We start from the raw sequence: 13688 nt of genomic DNA on the forward strand, positions 1-13688 counted from the left end.
GCATCCACCGGCGAGTGAGTAATCCGCCTCTACCATCAGTCCTATTAGCCAACGTGCATACATTGGATAATAAAATGGATGAGCTCTGACCAAGACTATCCTACCAACTGGACATTCAACTGTAATATCTTATGTTTCACTGAGTCGAGGCTGACAGCTGGCTGGGTTTTTGGTGCATTGGCAAGATAAAACTACTGCCTCCGGTAAGACAAGGGGTGGCTGTCTGTTTCTATTTGTAAATAACAGCTGGTGCATGAAATCTAATATTAAGGAAGTCTTGACGTTTTTCTCATGATCTCATGATAAACTGTAGATCACATACACTGTATTTACCAAGAGTTTTCATCTGTATTTCTCGTAGCTGTCTATTTACCACCACAAACCCAATGCTGGCACTAAGACCTCACTCAACGAGCTGTATAAGGCAATAAGCATATAAGAAAATGCTCATCGAGAAGTGGCGCTCCTAGTAGCCGGGGACTTTAATGCAGGGAAACTTAAATCGCCCTCCACTTGGCAAATCTGGCCATAACTCTATCCTCCTGATTCCTGCTTACAAGCAAAAACAAAAGTAGGAAGTACAAGTGACTCGCTCAATATGGAAGTGGTCAGATGACGCAGATGCTAAGCTGCAGGACTGTTTTGCCAGCACAGACTGGAAGATGTTCCGCGATTCTTCCGATGGCATTGAGGAGTACACCACATCAGTCACTGGCTTCATCAATAAGTGCATCAATGACATCATCCCCACAGTGTGACCGTACGTACATACCCCAACCAGAAGCCATGGGTTACAGGCAACATCCACACTGAGCTAAAAAGGTAGAGCTTTCAAGGAGCGGGACTCTAACCCGGACGCTAATAAGAAATCACGCAATGCCCTTCGATGAACCATCAAACAGATGCTCGTCGGATGTGGCAGGGCTTGCAAACTATTACAGACTACAAAGGGAAGCACAGCTGCAAGCTGGCCAGTAACACGAGCCTACCAGACAGGATAAAATACTTCTATGCTCGCTTCGAGACCACCAACACTTCTGCTAAGTGAGTCTTGGAGCTCGAGGGTTACAAACAGGGGTTCAGGTCAATGGATGTACACTTCTGCAGGATTTGTTTCTTTCCTATTCGTTTTTTTGCGGTCTACTTTTTGTGTCCAGTGACTAATGTATTGTTATCTGTGTATGAGGAGGAATAATAATGACGGTTTATGCCCTGCTATTGTTTTAATTTGGATTTTATTTTTGTACCCAAATATACTTTATTTTGTGTTTGTGACACCTGCGAGGGTAAAAAAAAACACGCCCTGTTAAGAACTCTTTTTATTTATTTAAATATTTCTTATATATATTGTCTTTCAATGCATGCATGAGAGCATCAGCTGTTCCAGATGACTGTGTGATCACGCTCTCCGTAGCTGACGTGAGTAAGACCTTTTAAATAGGTCAAGATTCACAAGGCCGAAGGGGCAGACGGATTACCGGGATGTGTACTCCGAGCATGCACTGATCAACTGGCAAGTGTCTTCACTGGCATGTTTAACCTGTCCCTGACCGGGTCTGTAATACCAACATGTTTCAAACAGACCACCATAGTCCCTGTGCCAAAGAACACCAAGGCAACCAGCCTAAATGACTACCGATCCGTAGCACTCACGTGCTTTGAAAGGCTGGTCATGGCTCACATCAACACCATTATCCCAGAAACCCTAGACCCGCTCCAATTTGCATACCGTCCCAACAGAACCACAGATGATGCGATCTCTATTGCACTCCACACTGCTCTTTCCCAAATGGAAAAAAGGAACACCTACATTTGAAGTTGGAAGTTTACATACACTTAGGTTGGAGTCATTAAAACTAGTTTTTCAACCACTCCACAAATTTGTGAACAAACTATAGTTTTGGCAAGTCGGCTAGGACATCTACTTTGTGCATGGCACAAGTAATTGTTCCAACAATTGTTTACAGACAGATTATTTAACTTATTCACTGTATCACAATTCCAGTGGGTCAGAAGTTTACATACATAAAGTTGACTGTGCCTTTAAACAGCTTGGGAAATTCCAGAAAATTATGTCATGGCTTTAGAAGCTTCCGATAGGCTAATTGACATCATTTGTGTCAATTGGAGGTGTACCTGTGGATGTATTTCAAGGCCTACCTTCAAACTCAGTGCCTCTTTGCTTGACATCATGCTTGACATCAGAAGAAATCGGCCAAGACCTCGGAAAAAAGTTATCCTCCACAAGTCTGGTTCATCCTTGGGAGCAATTTCCAAACGCTTGAAGGTTACCACGTTCATCTGTACAAACAATAGTATGCAAGTATAAACACCATGGGACCACGCAGCTGACATACCGCTCAGGAAGGAGACGCGTTCTGTCTCCTAGAGATGAACGTACTTTGGTGCGAAAAGTGCAAATCAATCCCAGAACAACAGCAAAGGACCGTGTGAAGATGCTGGAGGAAACTGGTACAAAGTATCTATATCCACAGTAAAAACGAGTCCTATATCGACATAACCTGAAAGGCCGCTCAGCAAGGAAGAAGCCACTGCTCCAAAACCACCATAAAAAAGCCAGACTACGGTTTGCAACTGCACATGGGGACAAAGATCGTACTTTTTGGAGAAATGTCCTCTGGTCTGATGAAACAAAAATAGAACTGTTTGGCCATAATGACCGTTGTTTTGTTTGGAGAATAAAGGGGGATGCTTGCAAGCCGAAGAACACCCTCTCAACCGGGAAGCACGGGGGTGGCAGCATCATGTTGTGGGGGTGCTTTGCTGCAGGAGGGACTGGTGCACTTCACAAAATAGATGGCGTCATGAGGGAGGAAAATTATGTGGATATATTGAAGCAACATCTCAAGACATCAGTTAAAGTTAAAGCTTGGTTGCAAATGGGTCTTCCAAATGGACAATGACCCCAAGCATAGTTCCAAAGTTGTGGCAAAATGACTTAAGGACAACAAAGTCAAGGTATTGAAGGGGCCATCAGAAAGCCCTGACCTCAATCCTGTAGAAAATGTGTGGGCAGAACTGAAAAGTGTGTGCGAGCAAAGAGGCCTACAAACCTGACTCAGTTTTACACCAGCTTTGTCAGGAGGAATGGGCCAAAATTCACAACTTATTTTGGGAAGCATGTGGAAGGCTACCTGTAACGTTTGACCCAAGATAAACAATTTAAAGGCAATGCTACCAAATACTAATTGAATGTATGTAAACTTCTGACCCACTGGGAATGTGATGAAATAAATAAATGCTGAAATAAATCATTCTACTATTATTCTGACATTTCACATTCTTAAAATAAAGTGGTGATCCTAACTGACCTAAGACAGGGAATTTTTACTAGGATTAAATGTCAGGAATTTTTAAAAACTGAGTTTAAATGTATTTGGCTAAGGTGTATGTGAACTTCAGACTTCAACTGTATGTGAGAATGCTGCTCATTGACTACAGCTCAGCTTTGAACACCATAGTGTCCACGACGCTCATCACTTTGCTAAGGACCCTGGGACTAAACACATCTCTCTGCAACTGGATCCTGAGCTTCCGGGCCACCCCCCAGGTGGTAAGGATAGGCAACAACACGTCTGCCACGCTGATCCTCAACACTGGGGACCCTGAGGGGTGTGTACTTAGTCCCCTCCTTTACTCCCTGTTCACCCACGACTGCATGGCCAAGCACGACTCCAATACCATCATTAAATTTGCCCGAAGACACAACAGTGGTAGGCCTGATGAGACAGCCTATAAGGAGGAGGTCAGAGCCCTTGCAGTGTGGTGCCAGGATAACAACCTCTCCCTCAATGTGATCAAGACAAAGGAGATGATTGTGGACTACAGGAAAAGGAGGACCGAGCACGCCCTCATTGTCATTGGCTGGGCTGTAGTAAAGCAGGTTGAGCGCTTCAAGTTCCTCGGTGTGTCCACATCACCAAAAAACAATTTAAAAAATTGTCAGACTCCTTCATTGTCAGACTCAGTCACCCAAATCATAGACTGTTCTCTCTATCTCACGGCAAGCGGTACCAACGCGCCAAGTTTTGGTCCTAGACTTGGCGCTTTGGTACCAGCTTCTACCCCCAAGCCATAAGACTGCTGGACAATTAATCAAATGGCCACCTGGACTATTTACATTGTCTCCCCTCTCCCACCCCCATCTTTATGCTGCTGCTACTCTGTTTATTATCTATGCATAGTCACGTCTACCTACATGTACATATTACCGGATTTACCTCTACTAACCTGTGATCTCGCACATTGACTCTCTACCGGTACCCCCTATATATAGCCTCCCTACTGTTATTTTGTTGTTCTTTAATTATTTTCTTTTTTTTATCTATTTATTTTTTTACTTCAGTTTATTTTAGTAAATACTTTTCTTAATAATAATTTTTTCTTAGCTGCATTATTGGTTAAGGGTGTGTAAGTAAGCATTTCACTGTAAGGTCTACTACACCTGTTGTATTCGGCACATGTGACAAATACAATTTGATTTGAAATTAATGTAAATCTGTGGGCGTTAAGGCACACTGCCAATTTTCCATGGTGTTAGGTGAACTCTGGTATCAACTTATTCTCCATACAGACAGAAACAAAATGCTAACCAGCAACCACGGCTAACTTTGCATAAGGGCTGTTTGCATATCACTAGTAAAAAGGAACGAAAGAGCAAGAAGCCCCACCCTACCATAGAGCGGGTAGGGGGAAAGGGTGCAGTCGTCAGGAAGCAAAAGTACAGGACAGGTAAAGCAAGGTAAAGACAAGTCAGCTACTTGTTGCAGATTTCATGACCTCTGAATTCAGAAACACTATTGCAACTGACTAGCCTTTTCTCCTCTGATATTCTATGTTGGGAATTCCAAACATAGAATATCAGAGGAGAAAAGGCTAGTCAGCTACCAGACTGTACAAGTCTGTTGATCTAATGGAGGCCAGGGAACATCCACGTTAATAAGAATGTACTCTCCTGTCATTTCTAACACACCTGCTGTCTTCTTAGATACAACCTCCTGTTTTTTGTCTCTGGAGGAGGGAAGTTCAACTACCAAGGCACCAAGAGATGGCTGGAGGACAACCTGGATCATACAGGTACACTAAGCTCAGAAGGCTATAGACTCAGTTACTGGACAGGTATTATGACTGCCACAGTGGGACACTGTAGAGAACACCTGTGGAGTACACACTGCAAATGAATGGAAATGAAACGTGATACCGGCAACAATTCTTGTTAAATTGTGGTCCTGCATGCAAAACAATGAGCGTACATGAGTCATGGAAATTCATATTGCAGTTTAAACAGTTTCTCTTTTCTTCTATCCTTTCCTCCCTCTCTCTCTGCAGACTCCAGTCTGCTTCAGGACAACGTGGCGTTTGTGCTGTGTCTGGACACCCTGGGGAACGGGGACAGTCTGCACCTCCATGTGTCCAAACCCCCTAAAGAAGGCACCACCCAGTACGCCCTGCTCAAAGAGCTGGAGACTGTAAGGACCACGATGGAATACTCACCACACACAGTTTTTTAGTATTGAAATTCATATGATACACACCACTGATACAAACTAACATGTATTGACCACATATAACACATCCCTACTGTTCTCATTAGGTCAAGTTCTCCTGACCTCTAACCTCCTCTGTGTTCTTCTCAGGTGGCATCCAGCCAGTACCCAGAGGTCAAGTTCTCCATGGTGCACAAGAAGATCAACCTGGCAGACGACACGCTGGCGTGGGAGCACGAGCGCTTCGGGATCCGCCGGTTGCCGGCCTTCACCCTGTCCCACCTCAACAGCCACCGTGAGGCACAGCGCTCCAGCATCATGGACGTGCGGTCAGTGTCCCCCTCTTCTCGCCATGGAGTGGGAGAGCCCCCTGCTGGGTGGGTTTATTACTGCAGTCCGACCAAGCATCCAACCGCCTGTCGCCCGCAACTGTCTTGCTACACCCCCCCCCCCCCCCCCCCCATTCTGCCCTGCCGATCCCAAACCACACCACAAGCCCCAACCCCTGCCTAGGCCCAGCTCACCTAACACACCTTTTTCATATAATAATTAACTGCTCAATAGGATCAATTGAATCAGGTGTGTAAGTGCTGGGCTAGAACAAAAGCCTGCACACTTTAGCCTGCACACATTGCTGCCCTCCAGGACCGTATTGCCAACACCCCTGCCTTTGGGACCGTAGATGTGGGACTTGTAGAAATCTGATTTCACAGGAAGGTGGAGCTATTGGTCTCTGAGATGCTTAAATGACATGAATACTGTGTTAGTTTTACTGTTAGCGGTACCTCCAGGAGGATGGAACATAACTTGTCAGTGGAATAGAAAAGGTTAAGAAACACTGGGCTACTGAGTTGATTTTGGATTGGACACCTTCATCCCGCTGTAGGGCACCGTCTGTCCTCTCAACCTCATCACTGCCATCTCCCCTCCTCCCAGCCCAGTGGACTGTCTGCTCCCCTTCCATTCTCCTCCATTAGTTTTTTTTCTTAGTTGAGCTGCTCCTGATTGCTGGTTAATTTAACTGTGAATTACTGTTACAGACCGTATGTGGATCTGAGAAAGCTCAGCAGGAACACAAAGCTGATTGCAGAGTCACTGGCGAGAGTAATCTACAACCTCACAGAGAAGGTAAAGATATGTACAATATAGGACGTTTCATTATTCAAAGCCATATAATGAAAGTCAATATTTTTCATGTTGCTTTTGATATTTAAGTTGACCTTTTGAACTCTACAGCAGGTTTAACCTTTCTCTCTCTCGTGTGTGTGTGTGTGTGTGTGTGTGTGTCCAGGGTGCTCCAGGAGACCTGCAGATCTTCACTGAACAAATGGTGAGTGGTTGAATGTGACTGTACCCTGCTGTCTCCTCCCTTTCAGGCTGTCTCTGATGTGACCTTTACCAAGCGTCTTTGAAGGCTGCTCTACACACCAGGACTCTTAGGCTAGTTTGTGTGGTTAGTTTTGTCATAGCATGGACCGTTAAAATCAGGGTCACGATGTGTGTGTCTTAACAAGACAAGTGTGTATCAAGGTGTGTACTATAAGACCACTGATGATGAGTGTGCGACTGTGTGTTTGTGTCCATGTGTGTCCAGCAGGTGCAGGAGGAGCAGCTGTCGTCAGTGGTGGACTGGCTGACAGCCCAGCCGCGGGCTGCCCAGCTGGTGGACAAAGACAGCAGCGTCGTCAGCACCCTGGAGTACCACCTGGGACACTACCTGAAGGACGTCCGCAGGCACTACGTCAAGGCTGACAAGAGGTGACCAGTCACTGACCACAGTGCTACGGCTAATACAAGGTGTCGCTGGTCCTCTAGACTGGTCACCGCTAGTGGCTCTGCCGTGTATGCCTTGGGACGAATCACAAAGCCACTAAGACCGCTCGTAGTGAATGTCATGGATATATTGGAATTAGTGATATGTGGAGACTTAAATACTCTGACCTAGTGAGATATACATGGCGGAGGCTTAATCAAGCTAGTCGCCTTGACTACTTTCTTAGACTATTCTCTCTGGCACCAAAAGTTTAAAAAGTGTTGATAGGGGACAGAATGCGGTCGGATCATCACATAATTGGCATATATATTACTCTTACAGAATTTCCACGTGGGCGAGGATATTAGAAATCTAATCAAAGCCTACTAGATGATAAATTGTTTAGAACTAGGACAGAAGAATTTATAACTGACTTTTCCAGACATAACATAGGTACAGCAGATACCCTTACTGTATGGGACACTTTTAAATGTGCCTTTAGAGGCAATGCAATTCAGTACTCATCTATAAAACAAAAGCAATTTAGATCAAAAGAGTCCATATTAACAAAGGAAATTGAAGGACTAACAGTACAGTTAGATAGCAATAAAAAACGGTACTATAGAGGCACAGAATAAGTAAGAGGAAAAACAAAAAGAAATGGAGGAACTTATTCAAGAAAGATCCAGTGTAATACATTATAAAAATAAAGCGAACTGGATGGAATATGGGGGAAAATGCACCAAATTATTTTTCAATCTTCAACATAGAAATGCTACAAAAAAAATGTATTAAAACTTGTTACAAATGACAGAGGCACACATGAATATTTTGAAAGAGGAAGTAAAGTACTTTAAGAATATGTTTTCATTTCAGACTCTTCCATCTCCACTAACTGATTTTTTTTCCTAATAATAATGTAAAATTAACATCTGTACAGAAAGACTCGTGTGAAGGCCAAATTACAGAGGAGGGGAACTGCTTGAGGCAATTGGGGCCTTTAAGGCTGGATGGCATACCAGTGGAAGTATACACAACTTTTTTTGGTATACTCAAAGGACCATTATTGGCTTGTTTTAATCTACCATTTATAAGAGTGGTTATCAGACACGCAACAAGAAGGTCTGATATCATTATTACTGAAACAGGACCCAAGTGGTATATACACTGCTAAAAAAAATACACTAAAATAACAGGGAACACTAAAATAACACATCCTAGATCTGAATGAATGAAATATTCTTATTCAATACTTTTTTCTTTACATAGTTGAATGTGCTGACAACAGAATCACACAAACATTATCAATGGAAATTTATCAACCCATGGAGGTCTGGATTTGGAGTCACACTCAAAATTAAAGTGGAAAACCACACTACACGCTGATCCAACTTTGATGTAATGTCCTTAAAACAAGTCAAAATGAGGCTCAGTAGTGTGTGTGGCCTCCACGTGCCTGTATGACCTCCCTACAATGCCTGGGCATGCTCCTGATGAGGTGGCCGATGGTCTCCTGAGGGATCTCCTCCCAGACCTGGACTAAAGCACCCGCCAACTCCTGGACAGTCTGTGGTGCAACGTGGTGTTGGTGGATGGAGCGAGACATGATGTCCCAGATGTGCTCAATTGGATTCAGGTCTGGGGAACGGGCGGGCCAGTCCATAGCATCAATGCCTTCCTCATGCAGGAACTGCTGACACACTCCAGCCACATGAGGTCTAGCATTGTCTTGCATTAGGAGGAATTCAGGGCCAACCGCACCAGCATATGGTCTCACAAGGGGTCTGAGGATCTCATCTCGGTACCTAATGGCAGTCAGGCTACCTCTGGCGAGCACATGGAGGAAATGCCACCCGACACCATGACTGACCCACCGCAAAACCGGTCATGCTGGAGGATGTTGCAGGCAGCAGAACGTTCTCCACGGCGTCTCCAGACTGTCACGTCTGTCACATGTGCTCAGTGTGAACCTGCTTTCATCTGTGAAGAGCACAGGGCGCCAGTGGCGAATTTGCCAATCTTGGTGTTCTCTGGCAAATGCCAAACGTCCTGCACGGTGTTGGGCTGTAACCACAACCCCCACCTGTGGACGTCGGCCCTCATACCACCCTCATGGAGCAGACACATGCACATTTGTGGCCTGCTGGAGGTCATTTTGCAGGGCTCTGGCAGTGCTCCTCCTTGCACAAAGGCGGAGGTAGCGGTCCTGCTGCTGAGTTGTTGGCCTCCTCCACGTCTCCTGATGTACTGGCCTGTCTCCTGGTAGCGCCTCCATGCTCTGGACACTACGCTGACAGACACAGCAAACCTTCTTGCCACAGCTCGCATTGATGTGTCATCCTGGATGAGCTGCACTACCTGAGCCACTTGTGTGGGTTGTAGACTCCGTCTCATGCTACCACTAGAGTGAAAGCACCGCCAGCATTCAAAAGTGAGCAAAACATCAGCCAGGAAGAATAGGAACTGAGAAGTGGTCTGTTGTCACCACCTGCAGAACCACTCCTTTATTGGGGGTGTCTTGCTAATTGCCTATAATTTCCACCTGTTGTCTATTCCATTTGCACAACAGCATGTGAAATGTATTGTCAATCAGTGTTGCTTCCTAAGTGGACAGTTTGATTTCACAGAAGTGTGATTGACTTGGAGTTACATTGTGTTGTTTAAGTGTTCCCTTTATTTTTTTGAACATTGTATAAAGATCCAGTCCATTTAAAAAATTGGAGACCTCTTACACTTCAGTGTTGTGATGCAAAAATCCTAGCAAAATGTTTGGCACATAGAATTAAAAAACTATTGTCAGATATTATTCATCCTAATCAGACAGGTTTTTTACATGGACATTGGAGATAATATAAGACAAGTACTGGAAACAATAGAACACTATGAAATATCGGGGACACCAGGCCTGATTTTCATAGCTGATTTTGAAAAGGCTTTTGATAAAGTACGACTTGAATTTATATATAAATGCCAAGAATATTTCAATTTTGGGGAATCTCTTATAAAATGGGTTATGTATAGTAACCCTAGGTGTAAAATAGTAAATAATGGCTACATCTCAAAGTTTTAAACTCTCTAGAGGAGTAAAACAAGGTTGTCCACTATCGGCATATCTGTTTATTATTGCCATCGAAATGTTAGCTGCAAAAATTAGATCAAACAATAATATTAAGGGATTAGAAATCCATGGCTTAAAAACTAAGGTGTCATTGTACGCTGATGATTCATGTTTTCTTTTAAAACCACAATTGGAGTCTCTCCACAGCCTCTTAGAGGATCTAGATACTTTTGCTATCCTCTCTGGATTAAAACCAAATTATGATAAATGTACCATATTACATATTGGATCACTAAAAAATGCACATTTTACATTACCGTGTAGTTTACCAATTAAATGGTCTGACGGAGATGTGGACATACTCGGTATACAAATCCCAAAAGAAAGAAATTCTCACTCCAATACATTTTTATAGAAAGTTAGCAAAAATAGATAAGATCTTGCTACCATGGAAAGGAAAATACCTGTTTTATTTGTGGAAAAATCACCCTGATTAACTCCTTAGTTATATCACAGTTTACCTATTTGCTTATGGTTTTGCCTACACCTAGTGACCTGCTTTTTAAATTATATGAACAAAAATATTCAATTTTATTTGGAAGATAAAATTAAAAGGGCCTATTTATATAACGAATATGAATTCGGTGGGCAGAAATTATTAAATATTAAAGCATTAGACCTCTCACTAAAGGCATCAGTCATACAAAAGTTATACTTAAATCCAAACTGGTTCTCTAGTCAATTGGTACGAATGTCTCATCCTATATTCAGGAAGGGCCTTTTCCCCTTTATTCAGATTACACCTGCTCACTTTCGGTTGTTTGAAAAGGAAATAATCTCCAAAATATCTTTCTTTTTTAAACAAGCCTTAGAAAGTTGGTTTCAATTTCAGTTTAATCCACCTGAAAGGACGGAACAAATAGTACAACAAATATTGTGGTTAAATTCAAATATACTAATTGATAAAAAGACTATATAATTTTTGTGAATGATATCATAAATAGGACTGGTGGAGTTATGAAACACATGCAGCTAACACAGACATATGGAAATGTCTGCTCTACCCAAAATTACAACCAATTAATTGCAGCATTACCACAAAAATGGAAGAGGCAAGTAGAAGGGGGAAAAAGTAAGGAACTTGTATGTCGGCCCTGTATTAAAGAACATAAATGGTTAAAGAAAAGTGTGATAAATAAAAACATATACCAATTTCATTTAAGGACCAAAAAACTGACAGCTGTGCCATATAATTTGCAAAATAGTTGGGAAGAGATTTTCGATGTACCCATTCCATGGCACATGGTTTATGAATTGATACGCAAAACAACGCCGGATTTAAAACGTTGAATTTTTCAATATAAATTACTATACAAAATTCTTGCAACTAATAGAATGTTATATATATGGGGGATACAATCTTCTCAGCTCTGCAGATTCTGCTGTGAGGAGGCAGAGTCATTAGTTTATTAGTCATCATTTATTTTGGTATTGTCCATATGTAGCTCATTTTTGGTCACAGGTCCAGGAATGGCTGAAGAATTGCAACATTTACCTATAACTAACACTACAGATAGCATTACTGGGTGATTTGAAAAGCCATAGTCAATCAATAAATAATATAATAATTATTTTAGCAAAAAAATATATTTTTAATTTACAATCTGTAGAAGCTATGAGAATAGGAAGGTTCAATTATTTGTGAAGCATCACAGCACAGTTGAAAAATACAGTATATGACAAGTAGAAATCGGAAATGGATGATGTTGAGAGACAGGTGGGAGGGGTTGAATGGAGCTGAAGGGTGGGACTGGATGATGTTAAGAGACAGGTGGGAGGGGTTGAATGGAGCTGAAGGGTGGGACTGGATGATGTTGAGAGACAGGTGGGAGGGGTTGAATGGAGCTGAAGGGTGGGACTGGATGATGTTGAGAGACAGGTGGGAGGGGTTGAATGGAGCTGAAGGGTGGGACTGGATGATGTTGAGAGACAGGTGGGAGGGGTTGAGTGGAGCTGAAGGGTGGGACTGGATGATGTTAAGAGACAGGTGGGAGGGGTTGAATGGAGCTGAAGGGTGGGACTGGATGATGTTGAGAGACAGGTGGGAGGGGTTGAATGGAGCTGAAGGGTGGGACTGGATGATGTTGAGAGACAGGTGGGAGGGGTTGAATGGAGCTGAAGGGTGGGACTGGATGATGTTGAGAGACAGGTGGGAGGGGTTGAATGGAGCTGAAGGGTGGGACTGGATGATGTTGAGAGACAGGTGGGAGGGGTTGAATGGAGCTGAAGGGTGGGACTGGATGATGTTGAGAGACAGGTGGGAGGGGTTGAATGGAGCTGAAGGGTGGGACTGGATGATGTTGAGAGACAGGTGGGAGGGGTTGAATGGAGCTGAAGGGTGGGACTGGATGATGTTAAGAGACAGGTGGGAGGGGTTGAATGGAGCTGAAGGGTGGGACTGGATGATGTTGAGAGACAGGTGGGAGGGGTTGAATGGAGCTGAAGGGTGGGACTGGATGATGTTGAGAGACAGGTGGGAGGGGTTGAATGGAGCTGAAGGGTGGGACTGGATGATGTTGAGAGACAGGTGGGAGGGGTTGAATGGAGCTGAAGGGTGGGACTGGATGATGTTAAGAGACAGGTGGGAGGGGTTGAATGGAGCTGAAGGGTGGGACTGGATGATGTTGAGAGACAGGTGGGAGGGGTTGAATGGAGCTGAAGGGTGGGACTGGATGATGTTGAGAGACAGGTGGGAGGGGTTGAATGGAGCTGAAGGGTGGGACTGGATGATGTTGAGAGACAGGTGGGAGGGGTTGAATGGAGCTGAAGGGTGGGACTGGATGATGTTGAGAGACAGGTGGGAGGGGTTGAATGGAGCTGAAGGGTGGGACTAATAACAAGATAAACAATGTAAAGCAAACGGGATCTGTAAAATGCATATAGGTTCGGATCTTTTGTGAAATAGCATAGTTACAAATAGAAATCAAACTGGATGGACATCAGAAATAGAGGAAGGACTAAGAACAAACAAGAGAGAACTATTGTAAAGTAGACTGTGTCTGTAGAATGTGTATAAGATGTATGGATTGAAGGTAGAAGCAGAAGTGTTTATTAGTTTACTCCAATTGGGGGATCGGCGGAAGGGTTTGCGGGGAATAATAATAAAGGTATATTCTTTTAAAAAGTATGTATGTCTATATAGGTATGTGTATGTATATATATGCATGCGTGTATGGATATATATATTTACCCCAAAAATATGGGGGATTGGAAATGATGCAGACAATTACATTGTAGGCAACATTCTTTCCGCAATATTAAGCTGATCCACCCTCTCGTAGTGTTCAAAACTGTGACAGAACCACTCCTT

General features: G+C 43.4%; 1 protein-coding gene across 4 annotated transcripts in view; it reads left to right on the plus strand.

The window, feature by feature from the left end:
* The window catches only part of LOC109889165 (nicalin-1), a 31657-nt gene that overhangs the window by 15838 nt on the left and 2131 nt on the right, over positions 1-13688 (plus strand). The window contains exons 7-12 of one of the 4 annotated variants that reach the window (XM_020480385.2): positions 5009-5097; positions 5350-5489; positions 5658-5884; positions 6548-6635; positions 6799-6837; positions 7102-7265. In XM_020480385.2, coding sequence (XP_020335974.1) covers positions 5009-5097; positions 5350-5489; positions 5658-5884; positions 6548-6635; positions 6799-6837; positions 7102-7265 — 747 coding nt within the window. The remainder of the gene's footprint in view (positions 1-5008; positions 5098-5349; positions 5490-5657; positions 5885-6547; positions 6636-6798; positions 6838-7101; positions 7266-13688) is intronic. The other 3 variants (XM_020480386.2, XM_020480387.2, XM_020480388.2) reach the window with 3 other exon arrangements.

The sequence above is a fragment of the Oncorhynchus kisutch genome, linkage group LG4, assembly GCF_002021735.2.
Source record: "Oncorhynchus kisutch isolate 150728-3 linkage group LG4, Okis_V2, whole genome shotgun sequence".
NCBI lineage: Eukaryota > Metazoa > Chordata > Actinopteri > Salmoniformes > Salmonidae > Oncorhynchus > Oncorhynchus kisutch.